General features: G+C 39.1%; 1 protein-coding gene across 2 annotated transcripts in view; it reads left to right on the forward strand.

Moving 5' to 3' along the window:
- Nucleotides 1-27,714, forward strand: part of Corin (corin, serine peptidase) — a 200,043-nt gene that overhangs the window by 154,426 nt on the left and 17,903 nt on the right. For both annotated transcript variants that reach the window (XM_028780786.1, XM_028780785.1), the window contains exons 11-17: nucleotides 3,031-3,262; nucleotides 5,904-6,049; nucleotides 6,762-6,869; nucleotides 12,942-13,055; nucleotides 14,782-14,892; nucleotides 15,966-16,095; nucleotides 25,061-25,174. In XM_028780786.1, coding sequence (XP_028636619.1) covers nucleotides 3,031-3,262; nucleotides 5,904-6,049; nucleotides 6,762-6,869; nucleotides 12,942-13,055; nucleotides 14,782-14,892; nucleotides 15,966-16,095; nucleotides 25,061-25,174 — 955 coding nt within the window. The remainder of the gene's footprint in view (nucleotides 1-3,030; nucleotides 3,263-5,903; nucleotides 6,050-6,761; nucleotides 6,870-12,941; nucleotides 13,056-14,781; nucleotides 14,893-15,965; nucleotides 16,096-25,060; nucleotides 25,175-27,714) is intronic.

Here is a 27,714-nt window from a genome sequence, read left to right on the forward strand (position 1 = left end):
CGTCTGGAAGCTCGAGGTCAACCGTGCCAGCAGCATAGCCCAGATATGGACCCTTCTCAACCACAGGAAGTCAACTTCTTTTTGTATCTGATATGCTAGGATGAGAGCGGGAGATTTCTCTGGGATCCTGTGTATAGGGGCACTGACCTCATTCCCAAAGACTGCTCTCATGACCTAGTCACCTTAGGAGGGCCTTATCCACCAATACCATTACACAGTGGGGGAGGAGTTAAGCTTATGACTCTGAGAGAATAAAAAGGGTCCTTCACTCCCTTTCTTCATAAATGCAGGTGACAATAAGGACCAAACTCTTACCTTCTCTCCTTCTTGTCTCTCCGCCTTGCATTGCCCCAGAATGATGCCAGTTCCCTGGTGTCCTGGCTCCCCCAAGAAACAAAGATTTGTAGCATATCTTGTCAGTGACATTTTAATCTAGTTCCTTATGAATATTGTGTCTATGAAGCTCTCATCATCTCCAGATTAATAAGTGTCCCGAGGCTTATTTCATCCCAGTCCATATTACTTATTTGTTTGTATCATACCACTTTTTTTAGACAAACAAGAATTATTTGAATAATTGCTTGTAATAAGGTGTGGAATCTTCAGCGTGCCTAGGTCAATTTTATAACATATGTCTGATTAACTCTATTACCTTGGAATCAATGGTATATCTTCTGGGATCACTAAATCTACTGCCTTCTCTCAAACCTGCCCAAACTCACCTGTCTTCCGAGGCTTGAATTGCTCTGGGTTATCTTGTGCTGTCCCTTTGAGCTTCCTGCATTTTGATCGATGTCACTGTGTTAATCCAGGCTATAATGGCAGAGTACCATAGGCTGAGAGGCATAAACAAAAAGCGTGTGTGCCTCACAGTTCAAGAGGCCGGAAGTCCATAATCAAGGTCCTAGCAGATTTGATCTCAAGGGAGGGCTTGCTCTCTGCATAGTTTGCCAAGAGCTGCAGTCTTACTGTGTCTTTATATGACGATAAAAGCAAAGCTTTAAGGATGCTAACTCTACAATGAGTGTTCTCCTGACTTTTACATTGTATCTAATTACCCTCCAAAGCCCCGCCTCCAAATGCAGTACCATTCGGGGTTAAAGCTCCTCCCTATGAATTTGGGGGTGAGTGAAACATGATCCACGCAAACTTTACCCTAGCTTATTTACACATTCTGCAGTCAGTGCATGTGTCTTCTTTTCTTCCAGGACTGTGGAGTTCAAAAATGGCAAAAGCATGGTTTCTTTTTTAGTGTTTAGAATAGTCCTCGTCACATTGCCTCTCTTCTTCCATTCTCTGAGGTGAAGAGCTAAAGGCCATTTCTTTAAACTGTCTGACTGATGCTGTCGTCATAAGGTGGGAACGTTAGACTGTTGAAGAGTAAAGTAGCCTTAGACTCCAAGGTGATATGTTTGCATTTTATCCTCATTAGCAAGAAGCATCCAGCAGATCATAACCTCTTCTTAGGCTAACATATTATAGCCATATCTTTAAATTCATTGGTCAGTTAGCATAGGCTCAGAAACTGTCTAATTGCCCATTTAATTAAACTTACTGATTTTTTAAAATGTCTGTTGAAGATGATGACGCCTGTGCTATTTTAAAAGCAATGATTAAATCAGAAGAAAAAAAAGGAACTGAACAAAAGCATGATAAAAGAATCATTTTCAGATGAAGTTGAGTTAACTTTTTAAAAATGAGAAAGGGCTTTCTAAAATGCATGTGCTTGCCACACCACACACAGAAATGAACACAGGTTTGTCATGGCTCTTCTGAAGCAGGGTTTTGATGTCCATAGACAGATGTCATGTACTATTTGCAGTCTAATTTTTGCTACCCAGTCTCCAGGTTTCTTAAAACTTGCCCCTCACAACCCCTGTTTGTTTTAATTCCAGCTTCAGGAATGCAGGTATAGAAAATAGGAATACAAACTGAACATTTACCAATAACAACTCATATAAAATTGTTTTAAAACAAATCTTTGGTATATGAATAATTTTGCCATTTATTAGAGATAAAACAAATTTGAGTATTAATGAGATAAATGGGTTTATTTTACATAAAAATTAAATATTCATTGAATATTTGATATGAAACTGAGTGTTGTACCTCACACTTGTAATTTCAGAACTTAGAAAGCTAAACAAACATAGCCTTGGCTTTCTGGCTAACCTGAGCTATATAATGAGTTCCAGGGCGACCTTAGCTAGAGAGAAACAAAAATAAACAGTAGCAAAACAACCAACCAAATACCGAAACAGCAACAGCAAAAACAATCAATGCTGTAAGACACGGAGCGTCATTAATGTTTACAAAGTTGTCTCACGTTTAATTTTCTATTTCTCTACATGGATAATGCTGCCTTCACTTACATACATATGTAGTGCAAACTGGGAGAAGTATGTTTAGGGCTTTCAGAAACTGTGGGAAATGCTGTCCTGATCTCAAGACAAAATTCATAGAACTAGTTTTCATTAAAACTCAAGTCAGCCATTCAAGCATTCTAATATAGCACAATCTGAATATATACTAATATGATACATGCTAAAGAAAAGTGAAATATATTGTCTTTATTTCCTGAAATTAAAACATTTCATTTCTATACCAGCTAAAAACTTGATATATACAGTAAAAACACAGTAACTCATCATAGATGGTATTCTGGGACCTGAGCTGAGGTGTTTTGTGTTTCATGCAGGGTTTGTTACTGCCACACAGGATGTGACGGGATGTGGTACTGCAGAATGCATATGTCGTGTGTGTTCAAGGCTGAAGTGAAGTCACAGGATGCAACACTTGCAAGTGTCAGAGACATCTCTGATCCAATACACACTTTGTTTTGAATTAAGTTTTTGCCGTTGTATGCTCAGACACCATTGAGTCTTGCCAATTATTTTACAGGCCACATGCATGATTGGGTAGCCAGGACCCAGAGTTTTAGAAGCTGTGATTTAAATAGGGTAGACTTTGAGAGTGGGAAGATTAAAGAGGTTGTTTCTAATATTCAGATTTTTATGTGTTTTTCATTAGGTCAATGTGAGCCCATCACTTTGGAACTTTGCATGAATTTGCCCTACAACTATACACATTATCCAAATTACCTTGGCCACAGAACTCAAAAGGAAGCGTCCATCAGCTGGGAGTCATCTCTCTTCCCTGCACTTGTACAAACCAACTGTTACAAATACCTCATGTTTTTCGCTTGCACCATTTTGGTACCAAAGTGCGATGTGAGTACAGGCCAACGCATCCCGCCTTGCAGGTAAAACAGTGGGCTCTGTGCCAACAATCCTCGTGCTACCTCAGAAAGAAACCAAAAGAGCACAAAGTTGAATTTACACAAATAAATATTGCTAAGGATTCTGAAAGTTAATGAATTCCAAAGATAAGGAAGTGGGAAGAAAACGAGTGCTTGAGAAAGAATTCATCCTTCAAGCACCAGATGTGGAAGGCATGAATTTCCTTCCATCACAGGACATGTGATTTTATCTGGGTTCCATGTTGGAGGGTTGCAAAGTGACCTTTGGAATGTAAATTAGGGAGGGGATGCTGTTCCGTGGTAGCACATCCTTTAGAATGTGTGAGGACCTGGGCTGGACCACAAGTATTCCAAAGCAGCACAAGGCAAAACAAAAGAGAAGAGAGGGAACTGAGGAAGGCCTGTGCCTGCCATTTTGTCTGGAAACACTAATGTGCTTGCTTTTCTGACATTAGTTAAATGTGAACTTCACCAGTGTGTTAAAGATGCTGTACTTTGATAGTGTTTACAGGTTAGTATGACTACACAGGGAGACAGGAAAGCTGTCCACAGTGGGACAGCAATGCCCATCATGACATTTTTCTGCCTGTCTGAATGAAAGACATCTCAGGAACATTGACCCTTGGGTCTGGACAATATCCTGAGGTCCAGAACTGTGGAGTTTATTGCCAGCTTCAAGTCTTCTCTAGCCATTTTGTGCTCTTGAGACAAATTACTCAGTCTTTTTGGACCTCAAGTCCTTTGACTGGTGAAATAACTATTTTGTTTGCTGGGTTTTGTTGTAGTCAGAGTTCAAGAAAGGATTGTGGACTTAAATAAGTTCCAGGGCCTCTGAATTGGCTGCATACTCTACAGTAACTGACATAGTCATGAAGATAGCACATGGCAGCTGTGCCACCTTCTGGGCCACATGTAAGAGCCTGTAATCAGAGAATGTGCATATCTGAGATGACTGTCCCAGAAGTTACTGTTCCCACCATCTGCAATGCTGTCTCACAACCAAGGCTATGCAGATGTGCTTGCCTGAACGTGAATGGTAACTATAGAAACCATATGTTGGGATCAGAAGTCACACAGAGCTTTAAGAAGTGAAAATGATACCAGTATAGGGGACAGATGGGAAAACAATAAATTTAGGCTGTATATCAAGTGGATGATGAAGGAGGGGTATCTCTGGAGTCAGGGCAAGCAACAGTAAGATCTCAGAATGACTTGGGCAGCTGAACAAGTCATACAAGATGAGGAGAATAAAGTTTAGTGTTTGCTTGGGCTAAATTAATTCTGAAAGTTTTATTATATGCCCTTTGAGGTATTGTTGGAGTATCTACTGATTTCATATTGAAATTATTTGTGAATCTTATTCTAGTTTTTAAAAGCAAGGTTGATGATGGTAGTAAATTGCTTCTTTGAATAGGACCTCCCCAATTGTGTTTGATTTTTTTCATATCTACATAAAATTCCCCAATGCATCAATTTACTGTAGTTATAAGTGTATATCCACGTTGAATCTCATGGTTTAAGTTTTATAACCTAAAAGGACAAATAGTTCTGAGGTGCTATTGAATGAACATATTGATAAACTTCTTTTGGTGACCTTAACTCTGTTTCTTAGATTTAATAGTATGTCTTTCAATTTCAGTGCCAGCAATAGGAACATTTTGATATTTAGGCATAAAGATATTTTATTATAACATACTAATATGTTCCAAGGCTTATGGATTAATGCATAGCTGTTTTTACTGAGTTTGTTCATTAACCTTAACATTTAATTTTTAAGTTGCAAATCTGACAATATCTAGTCTTTCTGAGCCTCCCAATGTGGAAAAAGCTTGAGGGTTATCATGTCTCATGTTCAAAATCCCCTATGACTGAGTTGCACCATCATGACAAGTACCTAGCACTGAGGGCCACACAGATCTTGACAAAAACTTCCTTAAACTTTTGGTGGTGCTGTTAGTATTATTTCCACCTTCTAGTAAGATTCTAAAGTAATAGAGCAAATGGTTACCTTCAGATGACAGCTATGACTGAGCTCCTATATCTGTTGCATATCTGCAGCAGAACTTTAATGCAGTCGATTGTGCCTGAATAATATTGAACTTACTATTTTTTTCCAGCTGAATATGAGAATGGCCCATATTTCATCTTTGTTGAAAATTCCAAACCTAAACTAGAAACTGAGTTTTATCTTTAGAACAAATAAATAAGCAGTATTAATAGCAGGTGAAGACGGGGAAACAGAGGCAGAGCCCCAGATGAGCCACCATAACATGTGATCCTCCGCCAATATTCATCAGAGGACAATCGGTTGGAGTCTTTGGTCCATGGTGAACCAAAGGCTAGAGAATGTTTACCCAAAAGACAGAAAAGTAGAAAGCCAACGGGAAGGGGATCTGAGGTTGGAGAATAGTTAATATTTTTGTCTGCAGTAGTCTATTGTAGTGAAGGCAGCTGGGTCCTCTTTATTGAGATATTGCCTTGTTTGGCTTTCCTAAGGAACAATTACATATATGTGCATGCCTATATGTTTCTACACATTTCCTTACACATATAGTCCCACATAGAATTTAAACCCAAATGCACTCTGAGCATACGTTTCCTATGGAGCGATCTGGTTTCTGACGCATTGTCTTTCTGCTCGTAGACTCCTGTGTGAACACTCTAAAGAGCGTTGTGAGTCTGTTCTGGGGATCGTAGGCCTCCAGTGGCCTGAAGACACAGATTGCAATCAATTTCCAGAGGAAAGTTCAGACAATCAAACTTGCCTCCTGCCCAATGAAGACGTGGAAGGTTAATGTTCCAGTTTATTCCAGTAGGGCATCTAACGTGGATGGACGAGTCAGCCGCTTTTTGCAGTCTCTGAGTTAGGGAGGGCTGTCGTTGGTTTTCTACTTAGTTCTCAGTTAGGTTGTGTAGGTGAGTGAGGCCCAAAACTACTTAATTGCTCTAGAAGAGAACTGGCACCTATTGGTTCGCAGTTGTCATTAACTATCATTTGTGAAATAATTTTAAGCAATAAAAATGAACCCAGAGGTGAGCTTAGTCATCCAGGTATTTCATGCTTTATGCATACCTCACTGGTTAGTTGTGGATACTGTTTGTTTGAGGAGCCATGAAGCTAATGACAAATACCAAGCCTTGGTTCTTCCAAGTTATTAACAGAACGGTTATTAATAGAAAAGTAGACTTGGGGACTGGTTCATCCAATGAGAGGCTAGAACCTCTGGGAAATTAGGATCATGGATTGCATAAGGGATTTCAGGCTCAGGCTGTTGTTGAGTGGCTATTTAGAAAGGTGATCTGAAGAGATGGTACCAAGAATTAAGGAGAAGGACGGGGATTAGCAGAGAGAAGAGAGACAACGTGTAGAGCCACATGAAATAAGTGTTTCGGCTGTGAGGAGACCTGTTCTTTCTTTAGTGCTTCACCCCAAAGGGAAGCACATGTGTAGGTTGACCCCTTTGTAATTCTGTCCGCTGAGAGAAGCACTGCTTTTTGACAGAATGTTCTCCAAGTCACTTCAAGTGCCGCTCAGGACGGTGCGTTCTGGGTTCCAGACGATGTGACGGCCAAGCTGACTGTGATGACGACAGTGACGAAGAGAACTGTGGTATGTATGTGAGGTGGCATTGTCTTTAATGTACAGTAGTAACCATCAAGAATAAGGAACCGTGTTGGAAAACGTAAGCAGTTTGCTTATTCTAGGAAGTGGCGTCTGACCTAACAATGCATTTAATTCTGAAGGCAGTAGACCATAAGTCATGACTTGATATGACTGTTCTTCTCTGAAATTACATTTTAATCTATAATAAAGTTACATTTCAGTTTATAGCCTTACATATATGAATAGTAAAAGAGAAAAGAAACAGTTCGTTAATGTGAGGAACCATTTTTGTTATTAAATTGCAAAACAGTTGTTATCTGGTTTCTGGGAAGAATACCGACGTCTTGGCATAGCCTTCCTCGGCCACTAATCAGGCATCTCCATCCATGAAGACAGTTCAGGCAACAGCACTCACATTTAATTAAGATTCATTTTCATTCCCCTCTCACTTTGCCTCTGTTGAAAAGGATAAAATTCTCCCTGACACTTGTGTCATTGAGCCCTAGCGTCACCAGTGCGGAGGCTGGAGATGCCAGTGCCAATTTGAACACAGCCATACTCAGTTTATTTTCGTGAAAACTGTGGTTCTTGTATGCTGAGAGCATGCCATGGAGCAGAAAACAGATAATGCTTTCAACAATCAATGCCCAGGACAGAGCAGGATGATTGAAGTGCTATCTAAAAACTAGCTTGCTTGTGTTTATTTAGCCTGTCATACCCCAAAATAAGACTGACACCTTATTCACTGGAAGCACATAAGGCAATATACATTTTAAGATCATTTTATTCCATTGGGTTTTGAAGTATGAAATATTGCCTTCCCCCTCGAAATGAATTTTTGTAGTAAACACTGTCCTCCTGGTCAAGACAAAATGTCGTAAGCAATCAACTGAACTATCGGCTACTATAAATAAGGACAAACGCATCTTCTAGAAGATTACAACTGTCAGGATGATGGTACAGAGGTCAGTGCAATTTTGCTGTGGGGCAATATTTAATAATTTGAGAACTTACTATAGTTTGCCTGTTCCTGTTGGTGAGCTTTTTGTAAAAAATATATAAAAATAAAATCACTCACTGTCATTTGAGTGGTGTGCCAATAATGTACTAGATTGTTCACATAAGAACATTGGTATTCTAAGGTATGGCATCCTAAGGTATGATTTAAAATGGATTAACTTAGAGTATTCAAAGTGGTCCTATGACACCATTGAGAAGACTAAGTCTAGATTTTTATCAGGTAACTAAATATTTGGCCAGTGCTCAGCTGAAAAAAAATCGTTCATGCTGCTTGGGGGTGCACATCTGAAATCCCAGCCCTTGGGAGGTAGACGGAAAAGGTTGAGAATTCAAGGTCACCTTCAACTACACAAGGAGTTTGAGGCTGCTAATTGAGGTTCTGAGTCAAGAAAATCACAACAAAACAAATAAAATACATCTTGCCAAGAATAAATGGTCTTCATTCTAAAGTATACTATGAAGCATAAATTCATAGTACTGTTATAAAGTACTTAAATAGATCTGAAATATCAACATTATAGTTAAATAACGAGTTTTCATTAGAATTTTTCTCTTAAAAGAGAAAATACCACAAAGATAAAGTAAATGTCTTAGTCAAGGTTTCTATTCCTGCACAAACATCATGATCATGAAGCAAGTTGGGGAGGAAAGGGTTTATTCAGCTTACACGTCCACATTGCTGTTCATCACCAATGGAAGTCAAGACTGGAACTCAAGCAGGTCAGGAAGCAGGAGCTGATGCAGAGGCCATGGAGGGATGTTACTCACTGGCTTGCTTCCCCTGGCTTGCTCAGCTTGCTTTCTTACAGAACCCAGGACTACAAGCCCACAATGGGCTAGGACCTCCCTGCTTGATAACCAATTGAGAAAATGCCTTACAGCTGGCTCTCATGGAGGCATTTCCTCAACGGAGGCTCCTTTCTCTGCGATAACTCTAGCTTGTGCCAAGTTGACACACAAAACCAGCCAGTACAATAAACTAACCTTTATTTCATTTTCAAAATATCATGTCAAAATACCACTGATAGCTCGGATGTGAGAAATTAAAAACTGAGAAGAAATTAGTTCATTAGGAGCTAAACAGATTGCTTTAATGGCAATAATTTACATGAGAAACATTTGCACTGAGTTTTCCAAAGTGACCCGCGATGGACAAGTTCCCCTTCGGCATGCATGCATGCACTCAGATGGGCTGTGCAGTGTGCTGAGAAGACACATTGCTGGTGAATAGTTAAGGAAGTGAGGTTGACAGGCCACAGGGGACTCTGGGTACGTCATCCAGTTCATGCTCTGTTGTTGTCCTCTGATGTCACGTGCACATATGCCTATGTGACAATGGAGCCAGGGAGGCTGGGCTGCATTCCACCTTTCTGTCACTCTGATGTATTCTATGCCTCCTGTGTTGAAGGCACTCAGTGCCTGGGGTTGCCTGTCATGAGTCTACAGCTCACATAGAAGTTTTAACAACACATCTGTGGGGGTTCCCTTCCAAACAACACTACCTTCAGTTAGGAAGCATCCGATGTGTTAGAAATTAAATTGATTGTATGTTTCTTTAGCAATTTTGTATCTGGAAATGGGATTGCCGAAGCACATTAAATTATAGTTGTAACTTTCAAAATAAACGAACTTAGCAAGGAGAGATTTGCTCATAGCAGGCTCCGGAATTTGTGATAAATTTCTCACTGATTATGTATGCAAGCATTTTAAGGTTTATTAATAGTCAGTGTGTTTTCAACAAATGCTTAGAAGAACCATGCAAGCCCGAAGGCATCACTAAAGAACTCACTCACAGGCAGGGAACCTTGGAGACGTGGGAGGGATTAGCAGAGTCAGCACTTCCTCATCTTATATGTTGATAGCTTGTCAGTGATAAAATATATAAAATTTCCATATACAGTTAAACTAGCAACTTGATAAAAAAAATCAGTTTATTTCCAGCATAGCACTGTGTGGAGAATAGCCAGTCCTGAACAGAGTAGCAAACATGAAAGACAAGAAGAAGACAGCCACGAGATTCTGTACTTGATTTTTGCTGCCAAACTTTGACATTGACCGTGTAAGGCTGAGGTTTGCTTTCACTGGGGTTTATGACCACAGTCTGGGCAAGCTATGATATAAATGCGGTGTTACCTGTGCTCTGATGCAGACAGTGGGTCTTCTCTGTGGGGCCATTAAAAAATATGGTTTAAGCAAATTCTTTATATCTAATGTAAAAATAGAACCCTTAGTTACCTGAATGTAGCATCACAACCAATAATGACTCCCTCTTCTGAGTATTATATGATGGAATTCTTCCATGCAGAGAAGGCTGGACAGCAGTACAAACTGTAGAGCAGCTTCATATTTGTCTTCACATTAACGAACAGCACCTTTATCAGTTATACTTGGTCCTTTATAAAACTCAGATAAAACAAAAACTTTAGATGTAACCAGAACTTTTTCTCAGAGTCCTATCCTCTGGAGATCCCCGTAGCTTATTATTGTAATACTTTGAAGTTTTATGGAAGGTTTTGTATATTTTTTGTACTCTTTAAGAGCACTGAGATAATTTACCACTCAAAAGCTTTGCTTATGGACGGGACCATTCTGCTTGGTGGCCATCAGAAGAGAGACTCATTGTGTCTGCACATGGAGCATACCCCTAAGTGTGCTTTGGGGATGAACCTGTGGCTTGATTTCTGATCTCTCAACAGACTCCCACTAAAGGAGAAGCGTGATCTCTCTCCCTTTGGTACTTTGCTGCTTGGTTCACGAATCATCGTCTTATATTGAGTACTGGATGGGCTTCTCAGAACGGCAGAGTGCATTGCAGAGACTTAGGTTTGGCTTCCAGGCTACATTCACAGGACCTGTCGATTTTAGCTTGCCATTTGGTGCTTGAGCTAGCCGAGTTCTGTGCAGATCAGGACTTAATACCTCGCCCAGCACTGCCCTCCTTTGGTGTGCCTCTCTAGTTTCTCCTGTGCTGGCCGATTGTTTTTCTAACAACCCCTGCAATTTGGTCTCATAACCTAAAGCTACGTGAAGTGTCCTATCTGATCCATATTTGTTCGAACACATACTCACATCAAAAATGTCACTTTATAGACAAAGTGGTCCCTTCACAAATAATACTGCCTTCAACGTGACAAACGATATGACCTCCTCTCGCTTCATTTCTTCTGTTCTTAACATCTTTATTCCCAAGAGATGTTTGCTTATACGGACTTTTCTAACAAAAAAGTATGCACGAAGGAAACATTAATGTCACAGAGTACTCATTTAAGGTTGGAGAATGAGATACACAGTAGGTAATGAATGCCATTATTGTTGGTAGTGCTGTTTGTGTGAGTATACACCTCAGCATGCCTTTTGCCCTGTGACCTGTTCCTCTGCTGGTTTTTATATTAGTCCCTTCAAAGTGTACAAATTCTTCATTGTTTCAAAGGTCTCCTTGCATCAGACTTCTTTCTCCCATCCCCCACAAGCCTAGTAGTTTTTCTGCTGCCACCGCCACCACCAACAACAACAATAACAACAACAGTCACATTTTCTGTGTTTGCACTGCTTCCTGATGGAATGAGAGTTTAGGCTGTTGGACAGGAACTGGTGCACATGGGCAGATTTCAGGGTTCCTTTTCAGTCTCTAGAAGACATCACTGTCATAACATTGCAGATAGGGCTGGCATCCTCTGCCAGCTGGAAAGTCAATCCCTCTCAATGAACTCATTCATCGAATCGACGTCTGGACCTAAGGCCACTCCGGGTGAATGGCCAGTGTAGGTCTCTCACCATTTATCTCTCACATATTTGGGTGACAGAACACTCTACATCTAATTTTAGCTCAGTGAAATTACTATTCTGGGAAAGAATTTTGATCCTTGTTTTGAATAACCATTTTTAACAGTGAGATGCTTTTTCCAATGGATTCCAAGACTCCTGAGTTAATCATCCGTGAGAGCTCTCTGAATTCTTTGTAATAGGTCTGATGAGACACAGCATTTAACAGTATCCTGATTTGGTCACTGCTTTGTGATCTAGATATCTTAAATTATGTTTTCCTGAGAACCAGAGGTTTTTGTTCCTTAGATGAAGTGAAGCTGCATTTGAATTAACCATGTATTGAGGGTCTAGCCTGAACTAATGACTGTTCTCAGAAAAATCACTGACATCAGAAAGGTCAAGGGAACACTTGACTATAATCAGATAGGTGGGTCTCGAGGTCAAGGATAGCCTAGACTACAGGTGAAAGCATCTCAAAACCTGAAATATGTAAAAATTTAAAGCTAGGAAATATTTTCTTTCATATCCTCTCAGGATGGTCAGGACCCTGGGTCTTCTGAGGTATCTAGTTACAGTAGAGTCTTGGCATTTCTTAGAAGACATTCAAACACACTGCACTTAACCAGGTGATATGTAGTAAATGTAGTCTAAGTGTTCGCTCCTTGACGGGAAATTGAAGTTCAAGTTGTAAACCTACAATCCCTTATCTTTTCCAAATCATTTCCATTTTCCATACTAACTGATGAGGTCTCCAACCTTACATCTCTGGGCCAGAAAAAGTAATGAATTTTGCACCTGGCTCTTAAATGAATTTTGTAAGTACTTAACATATAAGGGGCCTCTTTCATGAAACACAGATGGTCCCTCAGTTTGTAGACTGTAATTACATTTTAAGATTGTACGGATTTACATCTCTAGGTTTTGGCATACGTGCTTAAAAGCATGACTCGCTTTTATGGATGAGCCGTGCATGTTGGCACGCAGACACAGAAAGCAAAAGGAACAACTCAGGAAGGATGCTAATGCGTAGCTGCTTTTTCACGTTTTTCCACTTCCTGTATGTTGATTTGGATCTTCTGTTAGGCATGCTGTTCTGTTCACCCGGCAGAACGGAGACTACTGTTTGCTCCTACTTTCAGGATTGCGTGATTCCTAGTAATCACAGACGTCCAAAGTCTTCAAGAAGAAACCAGACCTTTATTCTAAAGAGTTTTTTTCAACATTATTCAATTACATTTCACCATCATTTTCAACTGTGCATCTATCACTAATAGCTTTTTCTTCTGTTTCCAGGTTGTAAAGAGAGAGATCTTTGGGAATGCCCATTCAACAAGCAGTGTCTGAAGCATACATTAATCTGTGATGGGTTTCCAGACTGTCCAGATAGTATGGATGAAAAAAACTGCTGTAAGTGCCTTTATGAATTTGTTAACAAATGGTGTTTTGTATTTTAAATACCCATCGCTTCACTTTAAATATAAGCTAGAAATTTGGAAATACATACAAAGAGTTTTTAGTTTGTTTGGTTCTTTTGACCAAACTTATGTCTACAAAGGTATATATTCCAAAAAAGACTAATGTTTTTTAAATACATACAAATATTATTCTAACAATAGGAAAACATTAAAATACCTCTTTCCTGTGTCCAAAATGGAAGACATAAAATATAACCGTAAGATTAAACACATTGTCAACATTAAACTCACACTGCAGAATTATTTGACCTGGGTTCCTTACATATCTTTAGTTGACGTGTTAGTTGATTTCCCATTAGTTAACAGAATACCCAAGAGAGTCAATGTAAGAAGTTGGGTTTATTTTGCTTAGAATTTAGGATGTTTCAGTCTATGATTTAGAGGTGAAGAAACAACAGAGAAGCATATTAACTTCAAGGCTGTATGTTAGAAAAGAAAACGAAGAGACTGAGGTCCCATCATGTTCTGTCAGGATATGCTTCCACTGGCTTCAAAATATCCCTCACATCTTCCCTATTTAAAAAAGCAGTTCTTCAGCTTTCCAATTGTATCACAAGCTTGAGACTAAACCTCTAAGAAATGGCCTCAAAGGACACTTATCACAAAGACAGCAGTTGAGTGATAGGAAATATACAGAAGTATGTGCAGTTTGCCCTGAGTTTTAGAACTAAATATACATAGGTTAAGAGAACTTCAGAAGGTCATGAAAAGTTCACACTTAACTACGGTGGTGGTTTTAAGTTTTGTGTGCTTTTGAAATCTTTTCCGTCTAAATGATATATAGCCATCACCTTAAGATATTTTACTTACAATTAACAGAAAGCTCAACTCAATCTAACAAAAAAAATGAAGACATTTGTTATCATGTCTATTATACATGTCTTATATTATTATAGTAAAAAGCATGGTAGAATGGATCCACAAGGCTACAGAGAGTTGAGAAATACATCATCATGTCTGTGACTCATCTTAGCTTGACCTCAGGGCGGATGAGCTGCCTTGATCATATTCAGTAGGAAGAAGGGACGATTCTGCTCCTTATCCTGGAATGTCACTAAGGGATTCTCCACGGGTCAACACTGGGCAGGGTGACAGCCTGTAGCAAGGGGCTTCTGTGTGGATTAGGAAAGACATTTTCTACAAACTCTCAAAACACAGCTTCAGGCAGGGAGTAGGAAAAGCTGCCTGCTCCAGTCTGGCCCGGTTCCAGGCTCAGGTGCATGGCATGGTCAGCAGAGTTTAGGCGCATGCTATTTTGCAATGTATAAATCATCAAATCATAGAGCAAGGGTCTGTTGCGGGATTTCATTTAATCCTGGACTGATAATTACTCTCCGATAAGAAATATGCCATGCCGATGTTAAAGTAATCAACGTCTTCCTCTGGAATGAGGGATGGTTGGTATGAAGCCCTGGACAAAATCAGGTTTCCTTTTCATGGAAGGTAGACGGGAAATGGATGCTAAGTAGGCAATCAAGGAGATTTACTGTAATTTTAAAAATCAAAAAGAGATTTATATGTGACTCAGAGAGTAATTTAATAGTAAGATCCCTAAAAAGCGGTCTGCCCACATGAACAGAGTTTGCTTTCTTCCTGCGGTGTCTTCAGTCTGCTTTCTCAACCATTTCCGTCTTCTTCCTCTTTGTCTCCCTGCCCAGCATTTTGCCGGGACAATGAGCTGGAATGTACCAACCATGAGTGTGTGCCACGTGACCTGTGGTGTGATGGACGGGCCGACTGCTCAGACAGTTCGGATGAATGGGACTGTGGTAAGCTTCCGGTCCCTGCCACCTGCCTTGCATTCACATGCCTGTCAGCCATCTAAGCTAATGAATCCTAAATTATGTCATGGGTTTTACGCATCAAGTTCATCTATTTTGTTTAACTGTTATAAAAGCTGACAGGTGATTGATGAGAATTATTTCTGGGTAACAGAAAATCCCCCACCCTGAAGTTACTTCTTGATTTTAAATGTCTATATTATATGTATAACATTTTTGCATTTAAATGGCTTGGAGGCATGCCATTTGGGGACTTAAATTTTATTTATCACCCAAGTTCGATAGTGGTGAATAATCAGTCATTCTTGGATCATTTACATCCTCAAGAAGAGGATACAGAAGTGGCCTCTTTGTCTGACCTATATGCCCTGCTCTTCACCCTTCATGAGTTTTCTAACTGTCTAGTTCCTGCCATGGGCAGGACTGGAAAGCACCTCAGTCAGTGTGGCAGATTGTCATCTCATCTTGACTATCTGATGAACTCCCTCCTTGTGTGCACATCGCTCCCCTAATTCAGTCAGTTCCTACCTTAGTCTTTTGTATCCTCTTGCCAAATAATGAGTTTCCTGTGCACTGTGATCAGGTACACGGTGCTCCACAAATGACCCGTGGCTGATCCAGTGCAGAGGCTGGGGGTTTGCACATACACCACACCAATCATAAATGTCCACCACCCTCATGAATTCCCACTTTCAGAGGCTGAAAAAATAAAGTATGGAGTTTCAAATAGCTCCTTGCAATTAGTTTGGCTAATCCCTGTGGAAATTCAAGGCAGTGGGGCTCTGCCCCTGGCCGTCTTCTGCCTCATAAAGCCGAGCGCTGCCTGTCCCTTTGATTAGAATCTGCAATGTTTTGAAAGCACAGCACATATCGAATTCACCTTTTTCAGTCTCCTGTCACATTGAGGGAGCTGTGATTTGCACATACAGGTTCAACCCCAAAGGGTTCTCAACTAAAATAAATACAAATGGATGCATGCAGTCAGAGCAAAGACATACACACTTATGGCCTCTGGAGAAGATGTGTTTTTAATTAGGCTTTCTCGAATTTTCTCCCCTCAGTGACCCTCTCTAAAAATGGGAAGTCCTCCTCATTCCTGACTGTTCACAGATCTGCAAGAGAACACCACGTGTGTGCTGATGGCTGGCAGGAGACACTGAGTCAGCTGGCCTGCAGGCAGATGGGTTTAGGGTAAGGTCAGTAGTGTGTAGCACTTGATGAGTTTCTCAGAGGGCTCTGTGGATGTTAGTGGTAATATCTTCCTTATGAATGATGTAGAACTGGAAAATCAGGGCTCTCCAAAGCCCTTGAAATAAATCCTGTGTGAGGAACTTATTTAATTCTAGGCACCTGCTCTAAAGAGTGTGAGCTGCAAACCTGTTATGGCAAAGTCTCAAAAGTAAATGAACTAACTAATTGTATTTTGAAGTACTTGTGAAATGGAATACGTTCACTGCTTATAAATGCATTAAGATGGTCTCCTCTCTGGAACCTGGATGAAAAACTCTTCATACCCCTTCCCTGAGGTTACTGGGAATTTCTTTTTAAGCAATATACATACATTAAAAAAAAAAAAAAACAAGTTGAGAAAGAGAAGTCAAAGCTGCTGGTATTTCTATTTATCCTAAGCAACACAGAAAGTACACACCAAGGAATAATTCAGCGTTTTGCTTTTTAGTGGAATGAGAAGACCCACCCTGTCTTTTACATAACTGGAATGGAAGGAAGTGTGCACACACTGATTTGTGAGGTGTTTTGTTTCAGGTCATTTGGCAATAGAGAACAATCTTCTGTACCACCACACAACACATAAAAGATAATGTATACATATGTACGTTATATTACTATACGGCATTTTGTCTTATTATCCTAATGATATATGTGAGATTTGAGTATGAATATAGAAATAAGAAAAATAAAAGATCAGTGAGTCATGCAACTCTAGACTTAAAAGCCAGAGTTGATGGTATTTCCCAGAATCCACTGAATAAATGAAGATTGTTTACAATTATGAGCCTTTTGACTCAGCAACTAGCTGCATATTATTGTTGCCCCAGTTTGAAGAATCATATCACCGCTAACATCTTGTGCCCTTTTCTTCCTTGTAAAGACCCACATCTTTGGAAATTTGAGTAACTCTTACTAATTTATAATAGAAGAACTTTAATCTTTTCCAGCACTAGAAAAAAAATTGTAGCTGTCATGATCTATTAAATTACTGTCCGTTTTCGGAATTTCTTTATTCTGTCTAAATGAAATGGGATATGATTTTGATTCAATAAATGAAAACCACTTGAAAGTGCTTATCTTGGTTCTCTCACCAAGACACAGGGGTATTGCTTAATATGAAAATTCAATTACACGAGGAGACTTAGCTCTGCCGAGAGTTCTGAGGGTAAGTCAGACCTGAGAAGATTTACAAGAACAAAAGTTTTGACAAGTCACCTGAAATATAAACTGTTAAACTGTAAACAAAAGATCTCTTGTCTTAAATGTCTTGTCTTACTTCATCTTTTTTGTATTTCTTGCATACTAGATTTTTGTTGCTCTAACATACATGTAAGGAATTTGACTATTTCAGTGGCGCTGGGCACCGTCACAGTGTTTGCGCAACTATCTCTACTGTCTAAGTCCATAACATTTTCATCACCACAGAAGGAAACTCTGTGGCCGTACGGAGTCCCTCTCAGTTGCCTTTCAGATGCAATAAATCACTCACTCATTTTCCATCTCTATGCGTTTTGCTTCTGCTCTGGATGTTTTAATAAGGAAGCGTATAGCACGTGATCTTTTTGTCTAGATAATATTCTCAGTTATCTGTGTTACAGTATGTACAATTTCATAGTTAAATAATACTTCATTGAATTGTTATACCACATTTAGATTGTCAGCCACATTTCCGACGTTACGCCACATTTAATTATATCTTCAAATATTTGGATTGTTTCCACTTTTTATTGCATACGAGATTTATAAATAATTCCTTTAACCAGATATGACAGTGAATCCCTGCAACCCCAACACTCAGGAAGTAGAGACAGGAGGATTGCTTCAAGCTTGAGGTCATCCTGCTGTGAGCTTCAGGGCAGCTAGATTTACAGAGGTGCTCTGAAACACAAGCTCGCTTATTCTATTCCCTTTATTTCATTGACTCCGAGGGTGAAATGTTAGCGTTTAAGATATTTAAAGCCACAATTGACAAATGGATGTTTTTGTTTTCGACAACTTTATTTCACTGAAAGGCAAGGAGAATATGAGGAAGAAATATAGTCAATTCGCCATAATTACTGGCAGAATTCTTGGATAAATGGGTAAATAACATCAGGTCATCTGAGACTGGCTTCAGGTATACCTGTCAACTTATTTTGATGGCTCATAGACTGAGAGACATATAGAGAGGCAGAAGAGGGAAAGAATGAAGATAATGGGCAGATGAGGCCTCATCCCTGGTATGAGGATGTGCTGCTTGGAAAGCTTCTGTTTCCTGAGTCTCTAGAGACTAGTTGTCTTGTGGAAATTCATACTTCTGCTACTGGTACCTCAGACAAGCTCTACACAACCTTTGAATCTTCCAGTCAAAGTCCTTGATTGCAAAATCTTTCTGACCATGGTGTGTCTACACTCCAGGTTGGAGGGGAAATACTGGCTTTCCTTCTTGACTTTCAGAATGGAGTGCCCTTTGTACTGGTCGGCCTTTAGCTTCCAAACATTCTACTTCAAAGGTCGAACCTTAGAAAGCCAGCCTTAGCTCTGCTTACCTTCCATAGTCTGTTTCGCTTTGTGGAGTGTGTGCGCATGAGTGTTGACCTAAACTAGACACTGTACGGAGGATGTGCAGGAGGACACCATCACTGGGCTTGGAGTGTAGGAGAGCCATGGGTGAGACCAACAAAGGACATAAGTCTCATTTCCTTCATTGACGATGACACAGGCTTAGAGCAGAGCTTACAGAATTCCTATTGAAAGTATGCAAGAAAACAATATTCAGCTCTAATCCTTGGGAGGATTCACTCTGTAAGCACAGACTGAAAAAAGCACTAATATTTAATATTCAGAACTAACTCACCTTCCCTCTAAAAGGGGTATTCATTGATTTTAGTGGGGAGTTTATAAACTAGTTTGTAAAAAAAAAAAAAAAAAAACTTTACTCCTATGCCAAATTGTGTGTTTTCTGGGATTATACGGCAATAGTTCTGGTAGAGGCAGTTGATTAAAAAGATAGTCATGGGCTCTGTTTTTCAGACACAGATTCTACTAACCATGTATTAGAGCAAAACTGGCAGACTTGTAATTAAGTATTTGTTCAGGTGAAAAGATTCAGTGTTTGTGTTGAATCCGAACACTTACTTTCATCTGGAGGTTGATCCAGAGTTCACCCCAGCCTAGAAGCGCAATGCTTTGCTGGTGAGACAAAGGCATAAATCAAGTCCGTGAGTTCTTTTGACAGCATCTTGTCTTCTACTTACACTATCAGAAACATACGCACATGTATTTAATGAACAATACAAATCAGGACTTATTCGGCTCTCTAATCCTTGCCAAATGCAGGGTTGGGACATCTGGCATTTGAGGATAAGTTTAGGGGGTGGGAACTTCTGTCTCTTGGCTCTACAAGCTCTATCTCTACAAAATGTGAACTCATCTGGAAATCCATGTCTTGAATCTATTTGATTGTCAGAGTTTCTTTTTGGAGAATGTTTCTATATTTTGGGCACAACCACAGTCAAAGACACTATGTATTATGTGACCTAGGAGTCCCTAGTATTCCCTTGTAGGGTTTATGTTTTCACTGCGTCCTCCCAACCCCCAGGTTTACTGGGAAAGAACTGTTTACTTCAAGATGGTTGCCTTATTCACATGAAACTTGAAAGCACCTGAAAGTCCAGCCCACGATGCTGCTCTCACACATATGAACCTGAGTAAGCATCTTTTGATATTCACAAGGTTTCAATGGGTGAGCTATAACTTGCTTATCATAGAATTAACCCTTTCCAGTAGCACTATTGCGCTGCTTTCACTAGATTCACAAGGTTACATAATTGGTACCATCTGATTCCAGAATTCTTTTATTAGCCTCCCCCCACTTTCCCCCAATGCCCCAAATGCATGGCTATTAGTCTCCAATTTGCTTTCAGCCCTGATGACTACTAATGCATTTTCCACGTCTGCGGATTTTTCTACAGGGTACATTTTCCATGAGTAGAATCATATAATATCTGCTTTTATGTCTTACTTTTTCCATTTAGCATAGAGTTTCATAGTAAACAGTCACCTGTAAGCTTTTGCATGAACATCCATTTTCAAGATTCTTGGGCATTAAAAACTTAGAAAGACAATTGCTATAGCAAATGGTGACTTATATTTAATTTTTTTGAAGTGCTGCCAAAGTCTTTTCCAAAAGGGCCACCTCATTTTATACTCCCACCACCAACGTATGAGTTTTAATTCCTTCATATTCTTCTCAACTCTGATTGTTAAGTACTTTTCTGACAGTCAGCCTAGTTGGAATAAGATAATATTTTCACTGTGAAATTTATTTGCATTTCCATGATTGCTAATGATGTCCAACACTTTTTTTTTTTAAATTTAGTCCTTCATTTCTGCTTTAAATTCCCAGAAAAGGTAAAACTCTTTATCCTTACAGGTTCATTTATTTTCACTTTGTGTGAATTACAGTTGCTTGCTTATATGTCGATGTACTATGTCTATGCTTGGTGTCCATAGCAACCAGAAGAGGGCGTTGGGTCCCTTGGAATTGAGTTAACAGACAGTTTTGAGCCATCGTGTGGGTGCTGGGAACTAAACGGGATCCTCTGCAAAAGCAACTAGTGCTCTTAACTACTGAGCCATTTCTCCAGCCCTATAATTCTTTTTTATTATTTAATTTTCTGAAGAAAAAAGGCACATGCGTGTGTGTATAATATATTTTTATTCATTGACTCTTTATTCCCTTTTTCGTGTTTATAGACTGTGGGAAAACACCCTACATAACATAATCCAATGTTTTGTGGTTTTTTTTTTAATACTTCTTGGTAAAAATGCCTACAGTACTGAGTCGATGTTTGTATGTCTGAGGGAGAAGCCACATGGAGCAAGCCCATGGAGTACCATGACCTTCACACAGCACTGTTGAGTCATTTCTGCTACTCTTGTGTTGTATTCATAGGGAATTAATTTCTTAGACAAATTCTAAGAGGTTTGTGGTTAAACATCTAGGTGGAAAGAAAATCTATGGTACAATGTGTGTATTCATAGTGTTTGATAGAATGTTGTATTTTGGGTAAAAGAGACTTGTTTTCCTGAAAATGTATTCAGAGGAAGAAGATTTTTTTTTAAAGTTCTTTCATGAATCTACGTGGTACCAGCTTTAAAAACAAAGGCAAAGTATTCCTGTTGCCATAAGACCATAAATTTATGTCTGGTAATGATAAACCCTGACAGGAATTTGGCTATCTATTAGCAAACTGAATCTCAAAGCATGTCAGTTGAGTCTGTGAATAATTTATGAAGTGGAAACCTCTCAGTGAGGTAGAGAAAGTCTCCATTATTAACTGCAGTGGAACGAGGTGGGATCTGAAGTCAATCCAGTTTGTTTTCTCTCATATTATACTTGGTTGTAAGCAACTCATTGTTAAAATAGATTGACACTCACAAAAACCAGCTTCCCTGAGGTTTCCAAAACCAAGTACTGTCCAGAGCTAGTTTTCACCCTTCTAGTCTTAACCCCAGTAATAACAGGACCAACCACAAACCATGAAGTTCAGGAGCAGGAATGACGCTGATTCATACAAATGCCCTACGATAGCATATTCCCAGGTCATTCCAGTGGTTAGAGCGTTGACTTGGACACGCACATAGGTGAAACCTGAGAGCCTAAGAATACGGTACAAGTTGAATGAATTTGCCCCAAGAGGACTCGAATAGTTTCTACAGGAAGTTGTTACATACCAGCATCCTTTTGAAATGGTACTGGGCACTCCAAGTAATGGCTGAGTTTCTGATCTTAGGTCTTCTTCCTCTCGTTTTTAAAAAGTACCTCCAAGTCAGCATCCATATACTCCCTTATCTCAAAACTATGTGTCTTTTTCCATTATATTAAAATCTGCACAGAAAGTTCAATTCTTTTATTCTGGGATTGTATAAGATGCCAATTCCTGTTTTACCCAACCCATCTTCAAGTTTTTTCTTTGGTAAATATTAGACACACTGACCTGCTTGCCACTGATCTAACATTCCAAACGCCTACCAGTGGGGCCATCTTTCCATCCCTGGTCTCACTGCCTGGAATTCTGATGGCCAACCCCTATCCCCATCATCATTCACGTATCCTACATGAATGAATGAATCGGAGATGCTTATGGACTGAGGCAGCCTTCACTCTACCGTAGCTCTTGATCTCACCTTTTTTGAAGTCCTTATCCAGCACCTCAAATAACTTTGGAAAACAAGCGTTCATCTGTTTCTCTCACCGACACGATAGCTATTAATTTCTTGTTTCAAATTCCATTTTTCCTTATTAACTCACAGTTATCCATTTTAACGTCTGCCTGACTACATCAGTCATTTAAATTCTCTTGAAGTAACATTTGGTTTTTGAGTTCAAAACCACCTGATAACTAGCACTACTTGTATGAACATGGCTGGTTAACCCCATTTAATAAATGTAAGTCGAGTTTAATTTTACTGCCTTCTTTTAACCTTTTTGCGTTACTCAAAAGCTGACACACAAATGGCTCTATAGATTCCTAATCCCAGGGCTCAGGGATCTCTTGAAATAAAATATTCCACGTAATGTCCCTGGCAGCAGGCAAGTCCACATGTAATGTTTTCTGAATTTTGGATTCTTTATCTAGAGCGCCCCATGTTGTTTACATTTCCTGCTCACGTCAAGTTGTGTACATGCTCAGAAGCATTTTCTATGCTTCCGACGCCTCTAAAAAAGGAGGAAAGGGCATCTGACAAGACAAAGCACTTCTGTTACAGAGTTAGCTTTAACTCGTGTTTACAGGCTTCTAAAGAAAGAGCCGGCCCATGGAGATAGAAACGGGTTATCTCCAGCCTAACACACTGATTCACAGAAGCTGAAAAGCGACCAGCATTTACTGTAACACCGAAATCAAGGCGCTGTCCATAAAATGCTCGAGCCTTTATTTGATAAAGAGTAAGAGTGATGCTCCAAAGGGTATCAAAAAAGAAATAGGAATTTTTCCAACAAAATATCCAAAGAAAGACAAAGAATATATTTACACAAAAATATACTTACTACTTAGTACAACTTATTCAGTTATGTAAAACTGTTTTATTATCAAATGATATTTTAATGTATAATATTTATGGTTGATTGGTGTTACAACATAAATGTTGTCTTAAATACTGTTGTTAATGTTCTAATAATGTTAAAATTATTTAATTGATGGTTATGATTAGTAAATATTTTACTTCACTTATAATTTCATTACTTTTCATACTGGAATAGATTAATTTCTCTGTTTTTAATATTTGTGAGATGTGAATAGTGTGATTTAATGCCATAAGGTAATATAAAATAATGAAAAGTGATTTTATAATTTGTACCTATAGATTGTGCCCAATATAGTTATTATATTCCACCTCTGAAATAGACAAATAGATTGTAAGATTTTAAAAAAAAGCTATCTCTTTTTAGTTGGAATTTCACTGGTATGTTTTTTAATTATGGCTTACTAAAAAGATAGACTCAGATGTCATGCCCACTGGAAACATTCATACTGAAGAGAGTTATGCTGTAGCAAGTGTAAGCTGAGCTGTTTAAACAGGAATGACTCAATAGTAGTGTTCATGTTTGTCTCAAGCCCACTAATACCATTCTGTCAACATCTTAGCTCATTCTTCAGTTTGATAAGAAACTTAACCAGTCTTCAATTGTTTGTCTGGTAGTAGGCCCAGAGTCATTGTACTACCTTAAATTATATCTACAAAATAGGATTCAAATAAGGATGATGATATGATATGGTTCAAAAAAATACTTTGGAAGCTGGATTCTAAGTATTCTTGTGGAATTGTTCAACACTCTGAACAGGGTACTTGCGCATTTCCTACACAAATGTGTATTTCAATACCAATTCTCAACCACTGAGAACAAACACTGGGGTTCTTTTTCCCCAGCAACAGACACACTGGAACAGAGTTTTTTGTTGTGGATATGTGTAAGCCGTTGCTGCTCTCTTGATGTCTAGGTACAGGGTCCCTATCCTTTGGAGACTTGTGTACGTTTGCGTGTTTAAAGTAAGCGAGCTCAGTTAAAACTATTGTGGGATACTTGTTATTGCTTACACACAAAGCCCACTGAGAAAGATGAAGACAGAATGGGCTGTTGTCTAGCAATCTGATGCCAGTTCCTTTCAGAGTACCATGGGATAAGACTGGGGGATATAGCTCAGTAGTCAAATACTTGACAAGCATGAGACATGGGATTGATAACTTCACCAAAACAAAACAAAATTCCTATGTCATGTTTCAGAACTCTGAGTAAGCTTTGTCATCTCATCTCAACAGTGGGAAAAATCACACATTTGTGTATGTCTTCTGCAACTGCACAAGTCCCAAAAAGCAGATTCTTTTGTGGAATACAGTTGGCTTGCTTTCTCTAGGGGATTGATTCTAGGACCTCAGCCTTGTAGATTCATGGTGTTTGCATGTAATTCCTATGGATTCACTGCCTGTGTTTAGTAATGAGCCATAGGATAGGACAGCATTACCAGTGTTCAAGGATTTAGTTTTGTGCAAGAAGAACGTTTCAGTGTTTCAGAATGCAAGGAAAACTAATTTTTTTTAATAATAGCACTTTCTTTTGCCTAATGATGAGTTTCTCCAACTTTCCATTTGATATAACTGGGGTGCTAGCTATGGGTTTCTTCTTGGAAGCTTGTGAGTGAATGATAAAGCACACAGTGTGTAGTGCTCCATGGGGCCTTTCCCCAAAGTAACTAACAGGCCTGGTCCTTTTCCTAACTCCTTTCCCCTTTGCTAATCATGCTCCAGCCAAATCCTCCTGAATAAATTTCTTTTCTTGAAATATTGATTTATAATGTGATACATTTTAAAGAATTGAACCCTAAATAATGATAACACTTGTTCAATTTGTTTGAATATTTACCCAGCATTTCCTTTATATCAGAGAACCATCTGTGACTGAGCTGATCCACGGAGAGGAAGACCAGCAGTGGCTGAGGTTGCACTCCGGCTGGGAGACTCTCAATAGGAGCACCTTGCAGGAGCTGCTGGTGCACAGGTAAGAAAACCCCCACAGCAGCCTTGCGTGTGCACATTATGGAGTAAGGGCTGACCAGTGGCATTTCTTCTCTTTCAAACCTGCAAACACTCAAACTTGCCACACCAGTAAATAACTTTCCCAGAATATCTGTTAATTTTTACATTTCAATGTTAATGGGCTCTTTATAGACAGGATTAATTTTATTTTGACAAGTTTCCTATTTAGTCAGAACTACAGGATCCATTATGTTAGGAGAATGTCTCATTTTGCAGTGAACTCTCACATCTGTAGTTCCTACAAATATTACATAGGACTAGTTATCAGGGAAAATTAAGTTAGAGTCTGAAAAAAATAATAAACACAGATCAAAACTAAAGTCATGTAGTTTTGACTTCTTCCCTTAAATGATGACATATTAAGCAATTTGTCTCCGTTGGATGGGCTGAAAGAGGAATGTAAGGAAGTAATGGACCTTTTTATTTTTTTAAGATTTGTTTTAATTTATGCATCTGGTGTGTGTGAGCATATGCACGTGAGTGCAGATGCTTTGTGGTTCTTATTTAAAATATTTATTTATTTATTTATTTATTATTTATTTACTTATTTAATGTATATGAGTATACATTAGTATACTATAGCTGTCTTCCCGCACACCAAAAGAGGGTACCAGATCTCATTACAGATGGTGGTGAGTCATGTGGTTGCTGGGAATTGAACTTAGGACCTCTGGAAGAGCAGTCAGTGCTCTTAACTACTGAGCCATCTCTCCAGCCTGCTTTGTGGTCCTTAAGATATGATCCACCTAGCACTTGCATTTTGTAGTCAGATAAACTTAGCTTGCCTTTTCTCTCACCCATCATCTGTAGAATGTAGCCTTTGAGACCATTGTTTAAATGTTCTTAAATCTAACCCTTCATTCTTGGCTGTTAGAATAAGATAGTTATAATTAAGGAGTTTATTTTAAGGAATGAATGGGTCATGAGGACAGAGGGTTCCCAGAACTCTGAGTGACAGGCCTCCTGATGTGAGTTCTGAGTACAGAACCCAGGTCTTCAGCAAGAGGAGTGCATGCCTTGAACTGCTAAGCCACCTCTCCAGCCTCCTCCTTTCTTAAGAGATATATTTTTATTTTTAATAAGAGCATTTTGAGGTCCTCTGGCTTGAAGTTAAGGCTTCATTCATGCTTGGTAAGCACTGAGCTGTTTTCCCAGCCCAAGGAATGGATTCTTATTAGACACGTTACATTACAGATACTAGCCAGGCTGTCTTATCTAGATTGGCCCATTAATTCTTTAAAATAGACTTCTTAATTATGATTACTTTAGTCCAACAATTGAGGACATAAAGGGTTAGATTTAAGAATATTTAAACAACTATCTGTAAAGGCCACAGCCTATAGATGGTGAGTGATAGAAAACACAAGCTAATTTTATCTGACTGTAGATGTAACTGCTAGGTAGATTACATTTTAAGACCCACAAAGAAGAAAAGTAAAGGTGGCCCTTTGCCCCTCAGGAAATCTGAAGACTTCCTCATTGGTCAAACTCTGCCCCTAAATTTCTGACTACTCTGTCAAATGAAGTACTTGCTCCAAACCAATGACCTAAATCTTTCAACACAACGATGTTCCTCTAAACTGGGTATGGAAAAATCCTTCCCAGTCAGACAAATGAATAAACAACCATTCTACTTTGGGGATTTGTAGACATAGCTCACTAACTAAATGAGATGCTATGTAACAAGTTTTCTACAAAGAGTTGGGTGGCTAATATTTATGACTCTCTGCACGAAAGCTGTAATTTTAAAAACAAATGTAATAATTAAATTTACAACGAATTTTTGAATGACATTTTTACACTAGGTCCAGGGCTAGTCTCAGAAGGAATATAAAAATCAAATGAAAGTAAAGAAAGATGTGATTCCCAAAGAACTTATCGTTTGAGTACATTCGGAGATTAGAGGGAAGTCTGAAGGATATTTTCTATATCACGGGGACAAGGCTTAGAGAGATGGCTCAGCTGATAAAGTGCCTCTCTAAGCATAAACAACAACCTGAGTTAGCCACACTAGGAATAACAAAGCAGAGACTAGAGAGAGAGATGACTTTAGGTTACAGGAAGGTAGAAAGAAAACTAGACTCTTATATGTTGTATAATTAATCTTTTGCCAATATTTACAGATGACCAAAGGGAAATTTATTTTTAAAAATGAAGATACAGTAAATTTTCAAAATGGGAAGATTTGTGGTGCATGGAAACGGTATATATGTAAGGGGTATTTTTTATAGGTGAGATCAAGGATTCATACTATTTTTACGAGTCCCAACAAGCCTTACGTGTTTGTAACTTATATGATGAAAAAAGTGTTTGATGGCTGGAAAATTATTTGCTGATTACCATTTAACTTAACCTAAACTGAGTTCTTTTGTTCAACACCCCCCAACACGCATGCACACACACACACACACACACACACACACACACACACACACGACAGAGAATGAGAATGAGAGGGAGAGGGAGAAGGAGAGGAAGGGGAAGTGAGGGGGGAGGGAGGGA

Source organism: Grammomys surdaster, unplaced genomic scaffold, assembly GCF_004785775.1.
Source record: "Grammomys surdaster isolate TR1022 unplaced genomic scaffold, NIH_TR_1.0 372, whole genome shotgun sequence".
Lineage (NCBI taxonomy): Eukaryota > Metazoa > Chordata > Mammalia > Rodentia > Muridae > Grammomys > Grammomys surdaster.